Here is a 22086-nt window from a genome sequence, read left to right as displayed (position 1 = left end):
TGGCCCACGAGCGCCACATTAACACTGACAGTGACTTTAGCAGATTTTAACAGTCTGCCCAGTGCCCAGGGAGAGTTGGGGCCCTGCCCCTGTCTCATTCTACCCTCTCTCCTCCCCTTCTCAGTCCACTTTCCTGTAAGATACAGCTCATCCCCATGTGTTGATAGTAAGTAGTTGGTTGAACACATAGAGACTAGTCATCAATTCTGTCATTTCCCACCCTGATGTAAGCCACGGCCACCTGCCAACTCTTCAACCAACATACTTCTTTATTCTTAAGCCTGTTTCCTGAACTTCCTGCAGGTGTCTACCATCAATAATCCTAGCACTTGGGAGGAGGAGGAAGAAGGTTCAGCAGTTCAAGGTCATCATCAGCATAGCAAGTTTGAGGATGGCTTGGATAACATGAGAACTTGTCTTAAAACACAACACATACACACACAGGAATACACAAACACACCTTTATACCATCTAACCCCAACAATTTTCACCTGATAATGTTTAAACATTTTTTTTGAGAGGACGATACAAGATCTTACATTATGTGGTGGAGGTTGGTGTATGTGGAATTTACTATAAAGGTTAGGCTCTGTGGTGGTTTGAATGAGAATGACCCCATAGGGTTTATATGTTTGAATGCTTGGTCCCCAGTTGGTGAAACTATTTGGGAAGGATTAGGAGGTATGGTCTTGTTGGAGGAGGTATGTACACAGAGTGTTTTTGTAGGGACTACTGGCCAGCTCCCAAATAACCACATGGAGACTTAATTATAAATGCTTGACTGGTAGCTTAGGCTTGTTACTAACTAGCTCTTACAACTTAAACTAACCCATATTTCTTATCTAAGTTCTACCTCGTGGTTCATGGCTTATTTCCTCATTTTTGACATGTTCTACTACTTCTTCTTCTGGCTCAAGACTCCTGAGACTCTGCCCTTCTTCTTCCCAGTGTCCTCCTAGTCTGACTCCCCCAGCTATCAGTCAGTCAGCTCTTTTTTTAACCAGTGAGAATAACACATATATACAGTGTACAGAGATTGTTCCACAGCAGAGGTGTGTCACTGGGGGTGGGTTTTGAGGTTTGGAAAGCCCACACCAGGCCCAGTTTCTTATTCTCTGCCTCCAAATCAGGATGCCAGTGCCCATGCCTGCCTGCTGCCACACTCCCTACCATGAAGATCACAAACTCACCCTCTGAAACTGTAGGCATGCTCCCAATCAAATGCTTCTTTCTGTAAGTCGACTTGGTCATGCTAATGGAACAGCAACTAAGATGTCACTGGGCCAGGCTTTGACATTTCAAAAGCCCACATCATGCCCAGTTAGATCTCTTTATCTCTGCACTGGCTTGTTGTCTTAACATGTGAGCGCTCAGCTGCTGCTCCAGTGCCTGCCTGCCTGCCTGCAGCCATGAGCCCCACCATGATGGTCATGGACTCTATTAATCTCTGGAACCCTGAACCCCAAATTAAATATTTTCTTCTATTAGAGCTCTTTGTCATGGGGTTTCTTCACAGCAATAGAAAGGTAACTAAGATAAACTGTTCTCAAACTCGTGACCATCATCCTGAATTAGTCTCTTGAGGGCTGGGATTATGGGTATCAACACTGCCCCTGACTCAAACAGTGATAAGTCTAAAGAAGAAGCAAAGTGTGTGTGTGTGTGTGTGTATGTGTGTGTGTGTGCACATGTGTGTGTGTGTGCGTGCGCGCATGTGTGCATATGCATGTGTGTGTGTGCGCGCATGTGTGCGTGTGTGTATGTGGTATTAGGACCATAAAAAGAAAAGAAACATAATGTGTCATGATTTCTGATAGTACTGGTACCTTAACCGTTATAATAATTTATACCCTACCTTTTTAAAGCTCACATCCTCAACACTTCTCTTTGACCTGAAGCCCTTTATCAAATGAATCCTACCACATAATGGCAAGAAGTTAAGCATATAGAAGCCTAACTGCCTGTAATCAAATCCCGGCCCCACCTCTACTTATGCGCTCCTGGGGAATTAGTCAAACCCTTCCCCAGTTTCCCCTCTGTAAAGGTGCACTGGTGAGTCACTGCGAGGATTTAACAAATGAGTACATTAACAGCTTTCTGACCCCAGAAAGCACTCATTACCGGTAGACATTAGTCCCATTCTCGTACCGTAGTCTTCCTTACTCGCACTTCCCACACTTCCAGAGCCCCTGAGCTCACGTGCATCCTTATCACAGGGGCTTCTCTGCTACAAAAGAGTCTATCAATAACTGCCAGACACCTTTGTTTCATTTCTATGCCACCTACCCAGGAACTCCCAAAGAAGCCCAGTTGATTACTGACTCCAAATGAAAGCCAAATACATATTTGTAGCACTTTATATCTCTTTATTCTACCACCTGCTTGAGGGTGGCTTTCAGGTTTTTCAGAAACACCTGAAACACAACCTAGACTGGCAATTTTCATTCTAGCTTCCCTTTCTCCTTGAGTCCACAGCCTCACTCTCCCTTAGTAAAGTCTTCAGTTCACCAAAGGACACGTTTGCTGTGGACTATTCCTGTACACAGTGTGACTATATGTCATTGGGATTGGTTTAATAAACAAGCTGACTGACCAGTAGCTGAACAGGATAAATTTAGGTGGGAAAGCCAAACTGAGAATGATGGGATGAGGCTGGGTGGAGTCAGAGAAGTCTGTGGCAGACACAGAGAGAGCAGGAGAGGAACGTGATATGCTAATAAAGGTACCACCACGTGGCAGTGTGTAAGTAAGGAATATGGGTTAATTTAAATGTAAAAGTTAGCTAGTAATAAGCCTGAGCTATCGGCCAAACATTTATAGTTCATATTCAGCCTCTGAGTTGGTTATTTGGGACCAGGCCTGGTCGGGACAGGAAACGTCCGTTTACACACATTCGTCTTTTCAGTCACCCAACATCAATGTTCTAGGAGAAAGCCTTGATTATTCTTCTCAAGTCATTATCTATATATTTTATAGTCATTACAACTTACATATTTTATCATCTAAATAACCCTGAAATTTGTGCCCTCCATTCCACCCGTTTATCCTGTGTTAGACTCTGGGTATCATTTGCCTAAATACGATAAGAGACTCCTATTTGTAGAATGTGGCAACCACATTCGCCATTGCAAGATGGCGCTGACATCTGGTTCCCCAGCCCGGTGAACAGGATAACGCGCATGTGTTGGTAAATTTCCAACGCTGTAGTCCCTGCCTCTCCCGAGGCGTCATCTGGGATGATGGGTAGCTGACCAATCTGAGAGTGACACGTCCGAGGCGGGGACTGTTTCCTATATAAGGGCTGGGTTCACCTCGCTCTGGGTCTCCGCCATGTTGGCTTATGCTCTCACTCTCAAGATGCATTAAAAAGCTGTTCTGGAGAAGGATCCTACGTGCCCTGCGTCGTTCTTGCTGGCAAGACAGTAGCGCAGGACACCTATTGGTAGCCCAGCTTCAATCTTTTCTTCCTCAAGGGTCAGATCTCCGTAGATCTGCCAGTTATCCGTGTCATCTTCGACTTGTTCCATTCTGAATAAACTCTAGGTTCTTCAGCACAGCACACCAAACCCCTTCGTGTCTGAGTCCTACAAACTTTGCCACTGATTTTCTGCCACTTTGGCTTAAGTGAACATTCAAGTCAATTTTTTTTACATAGTTTGTAACTAGTCACTCAGCATCTGGTGACGACAGGGCTAAATGAGTGGCCCAAAGTGTGCTGATTTCATCTGTGGTGTGTCTAAATCACGCAGGGAGGGGGGGTTCCAAACACAAACCTTAACATCTGTTTTATTTCCTACCCAGTCAAAAACGCTTCTTCCTATCAACTCACTGCTACGCTGTGAGAAAGGGAGAGCCCCATTCCCTGCTTCCTGGTGCCTCGGAGTTGGAGTTTTGTGCCGTAATGTGGAATTGTAAAGATGTCTTTTAGTCTTTAAGGAACTTTGACTTCTCCTGCCATCACCCAGTCATACCTGTACTTTAAATCACACACACACTTTAAAACAATGGCACCTGCTTAATGACAGAGACTGCAAACACAGCTCCCCAGGCTTGGCCATTTCTGATCAGCAGAGGTGTTTTTAAATTGTAGCACACATTTTGAACGTTTTCAATTTCCCGCTGAAATCTTAAGTCGAAGACTCACCTTGAAAATCTTTTCTAAATAAGTTCTCTTGAGAAGCTAGGAGAACTCGTCTACCCCAGGCCTCAAATGGTCTGTGTGGTTTGAGTAGGGCCTTGCTTTCTATGGGTGGAAATGATCAGTTTATTGTCGATGTCCCCCAAGTACTGATTTTCCTATTTGCTTTTTAAATGTAGTCATTTGAGTTTTCCCAGCCGAGCCTGTCAATTGAGGACACAGAATTACTGAGCTTCCCACGTGTCGCTGACTTTTCCTCATGCTTCTCTTCGGCACATCTTTTTTCTTTAGCTGCCAGCATAGGTTACGGAATCCTTCAGGATTCGGGTCCATCTCTAGCTACTTTTCTCTGATCCCATGAAGGACTCTGCTTATCTTTGTGGATTCTCATGCGGCACGGGGGCTCATTCTGTCACATCTCTTGCCACACTGGTAAAATGTCTCACAAGTCTCAGAGCATGTAAAGGCAGAGTAGAAATTCTCAAGTGAAAATTTGCAAGTCATTAATTTTGCTCAAATTCATCGTTCTTTCAAAAATCTAAAAAAAAAAATGGGAGTAGCGGGTTGGATGTGACTAAAACATTTATGTATAAAATTCTCCAAAGATAAAATTTTAAGTGTAAGGGGGAAGACGCACAAAAAAGATAGAGTCGGTGCATACACATCCCAAAGCGTAAAGATAATCAGTAGACCAGTTAACTGGGTTGTAGAAACCAAAAAACTTCAACTCCCATCAGGCACCTGGCGTTCCTCGGGGCATGCAGGAGGGAACTACGGCCCCATGAACTACCATTCCCGTGATGCTCTGCGTCCTGGGGCGCGGAGTCTAGAGCCACGTCGCTTAGGCAGCCCGGGAAGACCACGCACCTTCCCTCATGGCGTCCGTAGACACCCGGCGTGTTGGGGACAGCGCCGGGGGCTCCTTCCAGCCTTACCTCGATTCCTTGCGGCAGGAGCTGCAGCAGAGGGATCCGACGCTGCTGTCCGTGGCGGTGGCTCTGCTCGCCGTCCTGCTGACGCTGGGTGAGGCGGCAGGCGAGAGCGGCGAAGGCGGGGTGGCGGAGTTGGAGCTCGGCGCTGCAGGCCTGGGAGGCGGGCGGCGAGGCTCCCCTTTTCTGCCATCCGCCCTCCAGAACGCAGCAGCGTCGAACCGGGACTCCGAAGTGACCTAGTTCTTGGGACAGTAGTGCCCGAGGCTCCCCTGTGCGCTTGAGCGCGGAGGGCGTCCGTCGCCATCGCTCACACCAACTTTGAGCTGCTTGTGTCTGGGAGCTTGGTGCTGGGCTACTGAGGTACTAAGGAAAAGTGGAGATCGTCAAATCAGATTTAGCAAGCCATTATTATTATTTTTTCCAGATTCATCGTTCTGTAGATACTAGAGGTCTCCACAGTTAGGATGTGGGACATAGGTGTGGAAAAGTTGACGGTCGATAGTGACTGGCACCCGTGGGTTCCTAACTATAACTCTAATGGGGTGTAACAGTGAAACTAATGCTGACGGACGCGTTGTTTTGCCGCAAATGCCTATTAAAACCCTTGACAATGAAGGCTGCTTTTCTCCGCAGTTTTCTGGAAGTTCATCTGGAGCAGAAAGAGCAGTCAGAGAGCTGTTCTCTTCGTTGGGCTTTGTGACTCCGGGAAAACGTTGCTGTTTGTCAGGGTAATGCTTTGATTCCCGCCTCTGTTAAACGTACTAGGAACTGTCATGGCATTTCAGTATTCCTGTCATTTTGTGGTTTATTTAGTACAGGACACTATGTCAGCAAGTTTGGGACAAGTTTTTAAAAATATTTTATTTAAGTTTTTTTTCTTTTTAATTATATGGATGTGTGTGGATGTGTGCACATGAGTGCCTGTGTCTGTAGAGGCCAGATATGTAGACTCCGTGGAGTTGGAGTTACAGGCTATTCTGAGCTGCCAGATGCTGGGACTTGAACTCAGTTCCCTTCCTTACAGGAGCAGTATGTGTTCTTAACCAACTTAGCTGACCCTCCTTCCATCCTGGGAGTTATGGGAATACAAAAAGGCTCTAGGAAAACCTGTTCCTGCACTCCACACACGCACACATTTAGTCGTTTCTGTGGGGTCTTCTGTAGATAATTTCTGTGGGTAAAGATGCCAGAAGAGTTGTTGTTGGATAAGAACCCCTTCTGAGAGCTTACTGGAGACTTTCATTGTTTCAGATTTTGGATGTTTTGAATTTTGGCATATTTGCATACATCTTTATCATTTAAGCATCCTTAAAAGGAAATGCTCCAAAATTCAAAACAGTATATTTTACTCATTTGTAATCTGTGTTGTGAATTATTTATTTATTTACTTATTTATTATGTATACAGTATTCTGTCTGTGTGTCTGCCTGTAGGCTAGAAGAGGGCATCAGATCTCATTACAGATGGTTGTGAGCCACCATGTGGTTGCTGGGAATTGAACTCAAGACCTTTGGAAGAGAAGGCAGTGCTCTTAACTGCTGAGCCATCTCTCCAGCCCCCAAAATGTGTAGCCCAGGCTGGCCTCGAGCTCGTGATCCTCCTGCCTCTGCCTTCTTCAGCAAATCCTACCGGCATGTGCCACCACAACTGGTTGTGTTGTGAATTCTATGTAGCTCTCTGGTTCTTATAGAACACCCTTTGTATCAGGAGCAATGTTGTGATTGCGGTTGAACCGAGACTGGGTGAAGACATTTGCATCCTAGCCTGCTGACTGACTCCTCAGTAAGTTCACGGTCACTCCCTGAAAGTGATCCATGGCATGAATATTGACTGCTACTTTTTTTTTTTAGTTTAAAGGATGACAGTGAAATGTTGAAGCTGTATGCCAGACTTCACTTGTCAGTGGCATGGGCAACGTCTTTGCTGATTCAGATGATACCCGTAGAATATATGGTCTGGGGCTGGGGAGGTGGCCCAGGCCGTCGAGCTTGCCTGGCAAAAACGAGGACCTAAGTTTGGATCCCTAGAACCCATATAAAAGCCATACCCAAAGGTACTTGTAATCCCAGTAGAGACAGTGGACACCTGGAATTTCTTGGCCGGCAAGCCTTGCTAGTTGGTGAGCTCCAGATTCAGTGAGTGAATATAGTCTCAAGGTAGAGAGTGACTGAGGAAAGACTTCCGACAGCCTCTAGTGTAGACACACACACATACACAAAATGGAAGATGCAGTCTCAGTTTCTTGGGCTGACCCGGAATATAATGGCTACAGACGTGCGCTTTTAAGTTTAGCCTGCTTTATTACTCTTTCTTCACCACTTAGTCAAAGAAAAAAGGAAGCCCAGTAACTTTTGTTGTGATGTAAAATAGTTCTAGCATGTCCAGTTCTAGCCCAGCATTGTCAGAGACATGACAGAAAGACCCTCCTTTGATAGTTGAAGCTAGTGAGGCTTCCTTTCATTAGTGCTCAGTTTTCTGTAGCCAGTATTTTTTAACTGAGCATGTCTTACTGTGGAGAATTTCCACTCTTCCTTTGGCAGGTATAAATTAGTATTTAATTTTCTCTGTGTGTGTGTGTGTGTGTGTGTTCATGTGTGAGTGCTGATACATGTGTGCCCTGTCACATCCGTGGAGGTCAGAGGATGACCAGTGTTAGTGTTCTGTCATTGCTGCGCCAGACTAGCTAGTCTGAATTTCTGGAAATTCCCGTCTCCTCCTCCTGTTCTCCCCATCAGGGTACTAGAATTACGAATGTGTACATTACTGGATCTGTTTCTATTGGGTGCAGAAGATCTGAACTCAGGTTGTCAGGCTTGCACGGCAAATGTTTATCCACTGGAACATCTCCTCAGACCTTGAGTTGTTGGTAGTTTAAATGTTTACAGGTCAGTAAATTTGGCCCCTTGTCGTTTGAAAAGAATAATATTCGGCCTAGGGTGTTACTCAGTGGTATAGAGCTTTTGAAGCATGTCTGAGACTTTGGGTTAGATCACTGGCACTGCAAAAAAGAGGAATAAAGCCTGTAATTAGTTAAATTTCTATAGATTAAAAATAAACCAGTATGATCCTTTTCAGCTATTCCAAGTAGCGTTCATTCATTTGACCTTATGCTAGACAGAATTAAAATGGTGTTCTTTAAATTGGGTTTGGTGTTATTGTAGTGCGCTCACCCAGATCTGGTCCATTTTGTTTTTTTACAGTTGCTAACTGGCCACTACAGAGACACACAGACTTCAATTACCGACAGTTCTGCTGCGTACAAAGTCAACAATAACAGGGTAAGGTGCCTGTGGACTGTTCTGGAATCTGACACTCTTCTTACTGTGAAGTCTTGTTTCATTTCCATTGCTGTGAGAAAATACTCTGAAAAAAGGAAACAGACAGGCAGTGGTAGTCTGGGCATTTCTTTAACCCTAGCACTCGGGAGGCAGAGGCAGGGTTAGTCTGGTCTACAAAGCAGATAGCAGATGCCAGGACAGCCAGGCCTGTTAAACAGAGAAACCATGTCTGGAAAAACCAAAAAAAAACAACAACAACAACAAAAAAAAAACAGAGAAGAAGAGAAGAAAGAAAATATTCTGAGGAGAAGCAGCTTGGGAGGAAAGTATTTAATCTGATCCATTATTCAGGGAAATCAAGACTGGAGCTTGGAAGCAGGAGCCATGCAGAAATGCTGCTTGCTGGCCCGCTCTTTGGTTTACTTAGCTTGAGTTTTTCATGCCCCTGAACCACCTACCTCGAGATGGAACCTCCCACATCGGGCTGGGCCCTCTTACATCCAGTAGACACGACCTGCTGACATGCCCACAGGCCAGTCTGATGGGACTCTGTTGAGGCTTTTCTCAGGTGGCTGTGAGCTGTGTCCAGTTGACAGGAGTAGGATGTGGGCATTTGTAGCCTGCTTTTATGAAGAACATATTCTTGGTAGCAGATTTTATCATGCCTCTACTTGTAACATGTATAGGGTTCCGTCACAAAATTTTTTCTTCCTAGGTTCTGTCTGTTCAGGGTTATTGTGAGTTTCATCGGGTCTTTTTCTGTTACAAGAGCAGTACATAGTCAGAGCGTTGTTAGTATTTAATGTTACTACAATCTTTTGCTTTTACGAGCATGGTTGTGATGGCTACACACCATGCATTTCAAAAATATCCGTGAAGAATCAGAAGAATGACTGTCGCACACCTGTGCAGCTGGAGGGCGCAGATGGGAACTTTTGAGCTGGTTATAGTGCTAACAGCTTTGGTGGGTGGGGGGAGGGCTCCGTGGCTGATGAGGGAGCGAAGGAAGGACGGATGGATAGGCAAATTAGAGTTGTGATTTTAGAGCCCCTGTTCCTCCCCTTTCTGGTGCTTTCAGAATTAAGCACTGTGCAAATAGGAGGGTCAGCCGTTTAGCTGTTTTTTTTTTTTTTCTACAATGGTACTTCTCTGATCCAGAACTTTATTTTATTTTTTTCTTGTCTTTAAGACAAGGTCTCATTGTAAGAATTGCAGCTCAGATGGAAAGGTATCCTGGCAGTTAGGAGCCAAGGAATACCATAAAGTCACTGTAAGGTAGCAGCGTACAACCCTGCTCAGGGAAAGGTTCCTAACGCCAGTGCAACAGCTCTGCTCCAGCAAGGGGAGGGTTTCCCCAGTGAAGCTGTTCCAGCCCTGCTCTGCTGAGGACGGTGTCTCCTGCAAAAGTGTCACAGCTCTGTGTAAATTCCCCGGAGTGTAACAGCTCTGCTCTGCTAGGGGAAAGTTTCCCCAGCGACAGGGTTACAATTCTGCTCTGCTCTGACTTGCTCCAGTGAAAAAAGTCACAGTGCACAACAAACCTCACTTGGTGTTTGTTGGGAAGGAAGAATCCAGGGAGGTGGCGGCCCCTGGGGTGAGAAGCAGCAGCAAACTGAACAGGACACAGAGCTTGCATAGGGTTTCTTGGATGACTGAGGGAGTTCCAGGGTGGCTTGGGATTGGTGGATTTTTGTAGCCTGATTCTGGGGCTCAACAATGAAGAGCACTTGTTGCTCTTCCAAGGTATTGGAGTTTAGTTTCTAATACTCATATCCCACAGGTCACAACTATAACTTCAGCTTCAGAGAATCTAACACCCTTTTCTGATCCTCATGGTCATCCACATTTACATGTACACATATACACACACATAAATAAATCTGAAATAATACTTTATATTGGGTTAAATAATTTTAAATACTTTATTAAAATTGATAGACAATGTTCCTCAGGCACATGAGCCTGTACTGTGCTTCATTGAACATAAAGAACACTCATCCCTTTCCTGTCCCACTTCCCAGTGTTCTGTTCCAGTCTAAGCAGTAATGTGCCCAGTCGTGTCTTCTGGATCACTCACTAATGCTGTGTGTTTCAGTGCTAGTACTGCTTCAGAAACAGAGCGGTAGACCTCATCATGCGTTCTCCAGGCTCTCACCGCATAGAGCGGCAAAGTTGTTAGACATGTTGTCGGTGAAGGTTCGGGCAGAATGAATCCAGAGGGTTGTGCCCAGTCTGTATGTGGTACTGACTTCCTTCTGCAGACACCATCAGATGTACCAGAGCACACCTGATAGTTTTATCATTTATGTCTACAATAGCATGTTCCAAGGATGAGGTTGTAGGATGGTGACTAGCACCTCCTAGGGTGCTTAGTGAGTTTGCTAAGTAGGGGACCAGGAATTCAAACGAAATACTGACAGAATTGGAACAAATAAATGGTGAACCTAATGTACAAATATCTAAAACTCAAGAGTCAAAGTTGTGGATATTTCTTTAAGATTGAGAATCTCATTCATTGTAATACATGCTATAAATTGTATGTTTTTACTTTACATTGTTTGTGAATATTTACCAGTTTTCATATGAGTTTGCTTATACTTATATTAGTGTATTTCCTAAGCCTTGGATAATTTCTGCTTCAGTGATTCCTTCAGACAGTAAGGTGTCTTCATTGTCTTACGAACATTTATTAAACTGGGTGGTGGTGGTGAACATCATTAGTCCCAGCACTCAAGAGGCAGAGGCAGGCAGATCTCTCCAAGTTTGAGACCAGCCTGGTCTACAGAGTAAGTCCAGGACAGCAAGGGCTACAAAGTGAAGCCCTGTCTCAAAAGAACCAACCAAACAAACACTTATTTACATTGTAATTTTATACATCTTACATAATTTTACATTGCATTATTCATGTCATGTCAGGAACCATGCTAACTGTTTTGTTGCCAGAGCTTTTATTTAGTATGTGGGAGGGGAGGCAATAATATGGGGTGTGCAGGAATGTGTGCAGAGGTCAAGCTTGGGTGTGTTGTTCCTTAGGATGCCATACACATTGGCTTTTGAGACATGGTCTGTTCGCTGTCCTGGAACTCACAAAGTAGGCTAGGCTGGCTGATCAGAGAGCTTCAGGGATCTGCCTGTCTCTGCTTCCCCAGTGTTGGGGCAAAAAGTAATTCTACCACACTGGACCTTTTTTTTCTTAATGTAGGTTTTTGGAATAAAACTCAGATCGTTTTACCAACTGGCCTATCCCCAGCCCCTATTTTTTTATTTTTTTTCTTTCTGTGCCTCGTGCATACTCATCAAGCAGTCTTCACCAGTGTTGACGGTTAATGCTCCACAGACATCCATCTCACTCACTGTCTGCAGTCATCATCTGCTTGATTCATTAGCACAGCACCCGCGTGCTGCCTGTGATCTGATGGTGCAGATTTATCCTCTTGGAACAGAAGGCTGACCTAATCTCACTCTTGTTCTCAGGGGAATAGCCTGACTTTGATTGACCTCCCTGGGCACGAGAGCTTGAGGCTTCAGTTCTTAGATCGCTTTAAGTCTTCAGCCAGGTAAGTTAGGAAGTGGCATGGGTGTGTGTAAGTGTGGACCGTGTTGGCATCCACTCATGATGCTTCCTCTGTTAGGATTCTGATGCCATGGTGCCCTGGGGTGGAAAGATGATGCGTTTGGAGTATCCATTGGGGTGTTAGGATTGTGAAGACTGTAGGAGAGTTTCTTAGGGAGTGTTACTCTCGTTAACATGATTAAATTTCATGGTAACTCTGAAGATACTATTTTAAAAAATTGTTTTTAACCATATGCGTGTGAGGCCGGGTTATGTGCACTTGTGGGGAGGTATATGTGTAAGCCAGAGGAGGGTGTTAAATCTCCTGGAGCTGGGTTACAAGTGGTTGTGAACTTCCCAACATGGGTGCTAGGAACTGAACTATGCAAGAGCAGAACACACTCGGAACTGTTGGGCCATCTCTCCATCCCCTAACGCTAAAGATAGACTTAATGATATATTAGAGCTGTTAGAGTTTGGAAGAGGAATTTTCTTTGTGTTTTGATTTTGGAGACAGGGTTTCTCTGTATAGCCCTGGCTGTCCAGGAACTTGCTCTGTAGACCAGGCTGGCATCAGACTGAGAGATCCACCTGCTCTGCCTTGCTGGGATTAAAAGCTTGTACCACTACACCAACTCTCATAAATTCTTAGGCATGTTCTGCACATAATGCAGTGGCTGTTAGCTGGGTATCTTTGGGTATAACTGCTAATTATTTGCATGAATGGCACACAGCTGGTATCGTCAGAAGGGCCAGCCAGAGAGGGCTGGCTTGGCTCCTGTAAAGCACCAGTAGCTGTATTCCGTAAGTGTGGATCTGTCTTAAAGTCCTAGGTGATTTCCACACTAGATGCTGACTGGCAGTCTGTGGCTCAGAGCTCAGTAGAGTGTCACACAGTGCCAGGCTTGGGGTGATGAGGCTTCCACACCCCTACAGTAGCAGCATGCTCTTACAACAGCTTTGTAGCCTGGTTTGTTTGCTGGTTGTTTTCCCACTAGTGGGTTTGGAGCAGTCCACTTTGTAGGAGGCATGGTATAGAAGCCGTCCTTATCATCCCCCTTGTATAACCCGCCAAATGCTAGAGGCAGCATGGCAGCCCAGCAAGTCTGCTCTTCAGTTACATTAAATCAATGCCTCAAGAGCTATTTTTAGTGTAAATCCTCCTGACAATTGATTCTTAAGTTCTTTCCTAAAATCCGAACGCTCTAGTTTTAAAGGCTTTCTTCATGTTTGCTATCTAACACTGATTAAGAACTGAAGAGGTAAATTTATATGATACATTTCAATGATGTGAAGGCATATTTTAATAACTAGATTTGGAAAGCATTTTGGAAATGATGTTGTGATAGTTTAATTGGCAGTATTGTACCTGAGGTATTCATGTTTTTGATTGATGGTATCTTAGCTTCCTTTTTGTTGAGCATTCTAGACTTAGATTTTGTCATTGCTTCTTGCCACAAAAAGATGGTGATGAGCAATTTGTCATGGATGAGAATGCAATTTTTATTCCTCAGACAATTAAGACATACCTAGAACTGCTAAATTTGGCCATAATAGGGTGTTCTTTTAGTACTTAGCAGACTGAGGCAGGGGGATGGCAAGTTTGAGACCTGCCTAAGCAATATAGTGAAACTGTCTCGAAACCAGTTTTTTTCTGTTACTAATTGCAAATAATTTACAGTTTGTAGTATAATTATACTCTGTTATCCAAGTATTTTGAATAAATAGAATATGTATCATATAAAGATAAAACTAAGTTCACGGAAACTTCAGTTATAATATAAGGGAATTGAAAATACTATGATCTGTGACTTTTTTAAGATTTTTTTTTTTAATTTGTGTGCATGCGCCTGTGTGTATGTTTGTACATCATATATGTGCATGTTCCTGAAGGACCAGAACATGGTGCTGGATCTCCTGAACCAAGTTACAAGCAGTTGTGAACTGCTGGATGTGGGCACTGGGAACCTAACCTTTGTCCTCTGCTAGAGTGGCAAGTCCTCTTATCTTGGAGCCATCTCTTGCGCCCCATGGGCCGTTTTTTAAAAATTCTGCTTCTGGCTTAAGATTCTTTTCCCATCACTGATTTTAAAGTATATTATTTTTTACTCTTTCTTGGATTCCTGCCCTTTTTTAAACAATAAGTAACAGCATCCAATACACACTCATTTCCTTTTAGTGAACTGTAAGCCCCCGTGTTTTGATCTTCATCAGACCATCTGTTATTTGGGGGATGTGCCTCTGTAACTGCCAGTGCTGGCTACTTTTCTTCTATCCAGTGGGTACTTAAAGTAAACCTGCTGTTTTCTTTGCTCTGCCAAATTCTTCTGCTTCCTTTCAGGTTCTGTTTTTCTCAGTGTCATTTTCCTACGGGACATCTGTCTTTGGCTTCGTGGTATTTGGGATTCAAGTGTACCACCCTACACCGAAGGACACTATCCTGTTCCAGTGCAGTGGCTGACAGCCCCGCAGCTGGACCAGCCACACTGAACAAAGCCTCCCACTCAAAAGCAGTTTAAGAAACTGAAACAGCTGGCTTCCTGCCTCACACTGCAGGGCACAAGTGAACCCTGCAGGCATAAGACCCCAGTGGAAGATTAGCATGAAACTTGGGCCGGTTCATCAAACCCTGTGATGCCGACAGATGGCACTGTCTGCTCTTTCTCACTTGTCACAGCGTGGGACTCTGCTGACATTTTTGATCTTCTCTCTGCTGTCTCTATGCTAGTTTATCTAAGAAATCCTTTTCCCTTGAGTGTTGTGTGAGCCCTCAGCTCTGCTGTCTAGTTTGCTGTGTTCTTTTCAGCTAAGTTATATCTGCTTAGGTTTCCACTGAGTTGCTAATTTCATATGCTATTTTTATGATGTAGTCTTTAAAATACCCTTTAAAAGTACACCTGCTTCTTTTTATTGTTTCTAGTATTATCCTCTAAATTTTTTTTTTTTTTGAGGCAGGGTCTCATGTAGCTCAAACTGGCCTTGAACTCATATTTAGCCAAAGACGACCTTGAGTTTATGATCTATTGCCTCTACCTCCTTGGTGCTAGGGTTGCAGGAATGCGCTTTGTCTGGTTTTATGCTGGCTGGAATGGATCCGAGACTTTGTGCCTGCAGTGCAAGCATTCTAGCCTCCATGAATATGTGCTTAGGTCACTCTAAGCTCCAGTTTGGGGGTTCTGGATATTCTGTGTTGGAACTGCATGTTTTCTTCTGTTTGATCCAGAACCCCTCCTTCAAGGGAATGGGTGTCACTGATGAGGTTGACAGTCTTTGCTACTTTAGGATGCGAAGGGTAGACTCCAGAGTTATTTCCATCTGTTGGTATCATGGGGGTTGATGAATCTGGCCCGGTTTTTATGTAACCTTCGCTTAGGGTCTTAGTGCAGGGAGAGCGTCAACTTGTGCATGGCGACTGTGAGGCGTTGGAGACAGGTGTAGTAGTTCTTGGGAAATTTTCTAATCACAGCCTCCATTAGCCTGCCTTTGAGCTGGAGGCTTTGTGCAGGGTGTTTGGTGTGGCTGCCCAGGGCCTCTTAGCCGCTGTGTACCCCTCTTTACTTAGGCCTTCACGTTCCTGACCCCTGTTGTCTGTAGTTCCAATGGCTTCATTTCTGGTATTGTTATTGCTGTTGCCTGAGGTTAGCCCCATGTACTCATAATTCTTGAGTTACCCTAAGAGTTCTCTGTCTTCACTTAGGACAGGAAAACAAACTGTACAGGTCAGTGTGTCATCTCGGACCCAGCTTTCCACAGCTCACCCTCCGCACGTACTCTTTCCAGGTGTGCTTTTTATCTGTGCGGTCAGCACACTCCTTTCGCCCAGCCGTCTGTACCATGTGTTGTTGGCTCAGCTTTACATTGTCCTGTAGTCTTGTTCACATGTCTTCCTCTTTGTTCTTACTCCGTTGTGGACGATAGGATGGTTTCCTGGCCTTGAGCAGACACCATTTCTTGTGTCCTTTTAGTTTCTTAACAGCTTTATGATTATGATTATTATTATTGCTAATATTATGTCAAGGTGTGTGTGTGTGCTTGTGTGTGTATGACAGTGGGCTGAGTCTAGAGAGATCAGGGGTCCTGTCCTGTGGCTCCCGCTTACTGTGTACTCATGTGCCTCTTCCCTTTCACTCACTGCAGGGCTGTGGTGTTCGTGGTGGACAGTGCAGCATTCCAGCGGGAGGTGAAAGACGTGGCCGAGTTTCTGTATCAGGTCCTCCTCGACAGCATGGGACTGAAGAATGCACCATTCTTCCTAATAGCCTGCAATAAGCAAGGTGCTTCCTGGCAACGGCAGTGGGTTGGTCTAGGATTGCTACTGAGAATTAGTTCATTTACCTGCAGTTGTTACTGTCGAGCATGGGGCACAGGGGTGTTCACAAATTAAGGGATTAAATCTTCATCTATTACTATTTCCCAGTCTTTTTACCAGGCTGCCTTAAGGACTGGCAACCAAGTGTTGTTATACCCTTTTTCATAATACAGTGCTTTTTATTTTGAAGATCCTAAATTATTTTACTTTACCAAATGTTAGTTTGTGAGGTTGCATACTGTCACTTCTGGAGATTTTGGGGGGGTCTCTGTAAAATAGCTTTACCACTGAGCAGGTTTCACCAGAGGAGGCTGCATCCCCTTTGGGGCTCACACTCGGGTCAGCGGGCTTCAGTTCTGGGCCCAGTTCAAGTAAACCCAGGATAGTTGGTCTTCAGAGCTCTCTCATATCTGCATTTCCTAGGAGTCTGGAGCATTTTTCAGAAGTGATTTTTTAAAAAAAATCTTAATAATACCTGCTGCGGGTATCATTTTAAAGTTATTTTCAGGGACAGGAGAGATAGTTCAGAGGTTAAGAGCAATGGCTGCCTCTCCAGAGTCGTGAGTTTAATTCCAGCAACCACACGGTGACTCACAACCATCTATAATGAGATATGGTGCCCTCTTCTAGTGTGTAGGCATGTTTACAGGCAGAACACTATACATAATAAATCTTTTAAAAAGTAAAAGAAGATATTAAAAATAATTTTTATGTGTATGGGTGTTTTGCCTACATGTATGTCTGTGAACAGTATTCATACCGGGCTTTGGATCTGCGGGACTGGAGTTACAGACAGTTGTGAGCTGCCGTGTGGGTGCTGGGAATCGAAACTAGATCCTTTGAAAGAGCAGCCAGTTCTCTTGGCGCTGAGCTACCTCTTCAGGCCCAGCTCTTACCTTTCTCTGTTTTGTATAAGAAGGGCATTCAGTACCTATTGGCTTGGGCTTTGTGCCCTCCTGGGCTTGTTTCCAACCTACAGCGTACTTCATGCTTGCCACAGCTTCCAAAACTTGGCTGGTTGTATGAGGTTCTTTTTAAACGGTAAATAAGGCGTTGTGTGTTAAAGGTTCTCATCAAATGTCAGTCACAGTGCTGGTGGACAGGTGTGAGCTCGAAAGGCTTGTACGCTGTGGAAAGCTCAAGCTTACTTAGCTTTACTCTCATTAGCACTAGAACAATTTATCTCATTGCATTTAATGTTTTAAAACATTTTTCAAAAAACTACAAATACAGCATTTACTTTGACAGAGAAAGAAATAGCATAACAAAAAATGATTTAATGGGGCTGGAGAGATGGTATAGCGATTAAAAGCGCTGTCTGCTCTTCCAGAGGACCTGGGTTCAATTCTTAGCTCCCACATGGCAGCTCACAACTGTCTGTAACTCCAGTTTTCTGGGATCTGACCCCTTCACACCAATGCACATAAAATAAAATTAAAATAAATTAAAAAGATGATTTAACAAAGGAATGGGAGATAATCTTGGACTAAATAGGAATTTTCTTTCTGTGGTAGGAATCCAGGGCAAAGACATATTTTGGTTTAATCTAGAACAATGCTCTTATTTTCCCCCCAGATATCGCAATGGCAAAATCCGCGAAGTTAATTCAGCAGCAGCTTGAAAAGGAACTGTAAGTGTGCACACGCTGCTGGCAAATGTCCTGGCGCCCAAGCGTCCTCTGGTTGTGTACGGTTATCAGAATTATAGTCAAGATTAGTATGGAATGTATGTGTTAAATAATTTATGAAAGAATTAGTGGAATTCTAAAAAACTAATGATGCTTATAGCTGTTTTAAGATTCCATGGCTTACTTTTGTTCTTTTATAGCTGGAAGGTTTGAGAGACTTAAGACACTAGGTTTAAAATAATTTTATTTCAGTGAATGAAGGTATTTGTTTACATAGTAAGGCATGTAAAACAGTGTTAAAAGGTACAAATAATATGTAAAATAGTTACATTAAGTAAAAACTGAGGGTCAGGGGAAAAGGGAAGTAAAAAAATTAAAAGCGATTGGAAGCTGGGTGTGGTCCCACAAACCTATAGTCCCAGGACTCTGGAAGCAGGGAAACCAAGTGTCCCAGGCCTAACTGGCCTATATAGTGAGAGCCTGTTCCAGAAAATAAAATTTAAAAATTAGGCCTGGCGCTGGTGGTGTATACCTTTAATACCAGCACTCGGAAGGCGGAGACAATGGCCAGATCTTTGTGAGTTCGAGGTCAGCCTGGACTTCAGAGTGAGTTCCAGGACAGACTCCAAAGCTACAGAGAAACTGTCTCAAAAAAATAAAAAATAAAAAATTGTAGCCACTGGAAATTATTTTTGACAGAACAAGAACACTTAGGAAGAATATAAAAATCTATGTTACTGTCTTGTAATTTCTTACATTGTTTTCAGGCTATTGACAATATTATTTACCTTAGTGTCGAAAAGCTTGTAAGTTGAGTGAGATAAACTGTTAGCATTAAGGAATCTAGCAGGCTTCCGTGCAGTTCCTATTTCTAGGAACTAAAAAGCTATTTTGCAGAAGAAAAGACAGAAAACCCATTTACATTTTCTGACTGACTGCTTTTGTAAGAGTAAGGCCTGTTTTTTTCAGACAGGGTCTTAGTAGCCTTCACTGTCCTGGAACTCACTCTGTAGCCCAGGCTGGCCTCGTACTCACAGAGATCGCCTGCCTCTGCCTTCCAAGTGCTGCAATTAAAGGCATGCACCACCATGCCCAGCTTGCTATTTTAGTTGGATCTAGTATTTATAAATATTAGTCCCTGGCAGGAAGTCAGTCAGCATTTGCCTGTGTGCTCTCTAACAGGATGAGCAGCTGGCTGTAAAGTGGCTTAATTTGGGAAGGTTTTTCTATTTAGGATGGATGAGACTGAAGTCTGCGTATGTATGAACTTTATATCCAAGAAGATTCACGATAAAAAGCTCCCTATCTCCCCGTGCTGAAGTTTCCAAACCTTGAGTTTTTATAAAACAGCATGCATTTAAAACTGTATTTTCTATGGTGTCATTCAGATCTTAGAAGTGGAATTAGGCTTAAAAGAGCTGGTGGCACCTGGGTCTCCTAACCCCCTGACATCTGGCTAATAGACAGGTTGGACCCATCTGACCTGTTTATCTGAAACAGTGGTTCATGGATATAAAGGATAAGTCAGCAGTGTTAATAATAGCAAATTGGCGGTTAGCCTGTCAGTCTTTAATGGGCACTGATGATTGCCTCTGACTTGTCCCTTTGCCCACAGCAACACCTTACGAGTCACCCGCTCTGCTGCTCCCAGCACACTGGACAGTTCCAGTACTGCACCTGTTCAGCTGGGAAAGAAAGGCAAAGAATTTGAATTCTCCCAGTTGCCCCTCAAGGTGGAGTTCCTGGAGTGTAGCGCCAAGGGTGGACGAGGGGATGCCGACACTGCCGACATCCAGGACTTGGAGAAGTGGCTGGCCAAGATCGCCTGAGGGGCAGCCCTGGCTGCAAACCTTTTGCATCTGTGACTGATGAGCAGTTTGGGAAAGGGCTGTGGTGGTGTGGAGCCGATAGAGGGAACATGGCATGTGTCAGCATCTCCGTGTTCTAGAAACAGTTACTGCAGCTTGAAAGCATTGTCCCTCCCTTCTAGCTCCTTTCTCAACCAGTCCTTTTTATTTAATTCTCCTGTTCTCCCTCTTGGTAGGTGTAGCATTACTTTAGTGTGTGACATAGCAGAGAGGGCATTACCATGAGAAAAGGTGCATCTGGGAAGTTCTTGTCCTCTGTCTCTCTGCTTCCCTCCCTTTTCCTGGAGCCAGTTAATTTCCAGTTGCCCCTCGTATTTTGGCATAACTAATTTGGCATTGTTAGTTCTTAGTGAAGTCTCAGATATAAAGGTAGTTACAACGAAGACAGGTTCAGAACCACAGGGCACCGCTGACAGTGACCTGTCTCCATTCCAGCTTAGGTTCAGAAGCCTGCCGGGAACCTCTAGTCACTCTCACGTGACGGATGTAAGAGCCAGCTCCCCAGACACTCATGGTTTAGTGTGCTCCAGAGCTTCCCCTGGGGAGACAGTGCACTGCTGCCTCTGGGGGCTTGTGAGGCCCCAGGCCGTCTGCCTGTGCTACTCGGTCAGCTCCCATTGTGTCTCCTCAGCTCAGATGCTGTGGAACAGCACAAATTGGAAAAGTCCACTGTATATATATTTTTAAGTGAATTCATTCATGCTTTAAAAAAAAAGTTGCCTTTTCAAAGTAATGCTGTCTTAAACATTTGTGTTTTTATTGCTTTTACAAATGACTGGTAAATTGATAAATAACTGTCTATCTGAAAGCATTAAGTTGGATGAGCGAGTATAGCTGGGAAGCTGAACTAGGATTCAAGCTCAACTCTAGGTTACCCGAGCCTCATCTCTCACACTCAGACAGGCCTCATTAGAGAGACCCTGTAGGAGAGCCATGACTCAAGGTGTGGTGCTTGGGAACACGTACAGGAGCGTCTGGGCTGGCCTTGGGGACCAGTGGGAGTCAGGATAAACACACGATGTGTTCCCTGTGCAGTCCAGCCCAAGCCTCTGCTGCACCACATGGCATCCCTGTGGGGCCCAGATCGCTGCTATTCCTAGCAGGTACTCAGGGCTCCCCACCCTAAAGCATTTTTTTTCTGGTGTATGAGATACACAAAATGGTAAGTAGAGAGATGACCCTGTCAGTTCTTACTAGAAAGCAGTGAGTTGCTGGGATTCTCATTGCTCTCTGGACTGTGCTGCTGATGTTGGTGAGAAGGGCATGGATGACTGACACTGCAGTAGGTGTTCAGGGAAAGAAAGGTAGATGTTTAGTTAAAGAATATGTGTTTGCTGGGCAATGGTGGCACACGCCTTTAATCCCAACACTCAGGGAGGCAGACGCAGGCAAATCTCCATGAGTTCTAGACCAGCCTAGTCTACAGTGTGAGTTTCAGGACAGCTGGAAATATACACAGAAACACTGTCTCAAAAAAAACAAAACAAAACAAAAACCCCTGTGTTCTTGGACACTACTCCCTTTTTCTGGATAATAAAGTGATTTTATTTACTGGGAGAATCGGCACGTCAGAAAAGTGATGAGGTTGGAGAGCAAAGAAAGTTTTATTCATAGCCCGAAGATGCTCTTAAACAAAAGGTTAAGTTGGGCAGGGCTGGAAACTAGGTTGGTAGAGTGCTTGCCTGGTGCTGGAAAGCCCAGTTGTAAAGGGGCAGCTGCACTGAGGAAGGCCTGAAGGATTCCACTTCTGGAGTCTCAGCATGGCCAGACTTCATTCTGGTTTTTCAAACTAGCTGACACTACCAGGTGCCTCAGTTTCTGGAAGGGCCTCAGCTCTTAATGAACAACAGCTGGAGAACCCCTGCCACTGCTCCCCAAGGCCTCTACACCTCCTGACATGAGGTCTTCTGACATCATTTCACCCAGAATGTAACCTTAATCAGCACCCCTAGGTCCCACCCTACAGAAGCACCTAGCCATGTTCTGTTGACCTTAAAAAATACGTGTTTTGTACACAACATACGTATATATGTGTGTATATATACAGATATGTTATATAACATAGCCAAGAGTACAAGGTTTCCCTGATATATATAAAATTTGGGTTTAGCAAACAGTGGTCACTCTTGCAGTGACGAGGAGAGTCACCCAATAGCCCTGCCCTTGCCACACTGCACTTCAAACAGGACAATCCCAACGTCATCTTGCGCACACCTGGAGTACCTCCTCAGCCTCGAGACAGTGGGGCATAACTGCTAATATGTAGAGAGCAAGCATGCCCTCTGTGTGAAGACCCGTGGCTGGACACTACTGTGTTGGAGGGCTGCTGTTCTCGCTTCATCTGGCATGTACTCATATTCTCGGGCTCTCAGCCCTCCCCC

General features: G+C 44.4%; 1 protein-coding gene across 1 annotated transcript; it reads left to right on the top strand.

The window, feature by feature from the left end:
• Nucleotides 1-4953: 4953 nt before the first annotated feature.
• On the top strand, nucleotides 4954-20438 carry Srprb (SRP receptor subunit beta). The gene is made up of 7 exons (XM_085689639.2): nucleotides 4954-5161; nucleotides 5704-5798; nucleotides 8271-8348; nucleotides 11823-11905; nucleotides 16039-16175; nucleotides 17786-17840; nucleotides 19453-20438. Exons 1-7 carry the CDS (start codon nucleotides 5014-5016, stop codon nucleotides 19664-19666), a joined length of 810 nt encoding a protein of 269 aa, XP_085545765.1. The 5' UTR covers nucleotides 4954-5013; the 3' UTR covers nucleotides 19667-20438.
• The last annotated feature ends 1648 nt before the right edge of the window (nucleotides 20439-22086 follow it).

Source organism: Myodes glareolus, chromosome 4 (genome assembly GCF_982192425.1).
Source record: "Myodes glareolus chromosome 4, mMyoGla1.1, whole genome shotgun sequence".
Lineage (NCBI taxonomy): Eukaryota > Metazoa > Chordata > Mammalia > Rodentia > Cricetidae > Myodes > Myodes glareolus.
Note: the sequence above shows the minus strand (reverse complement) of the source record. Positions and strands in the feature narration are given on the sequence as shown.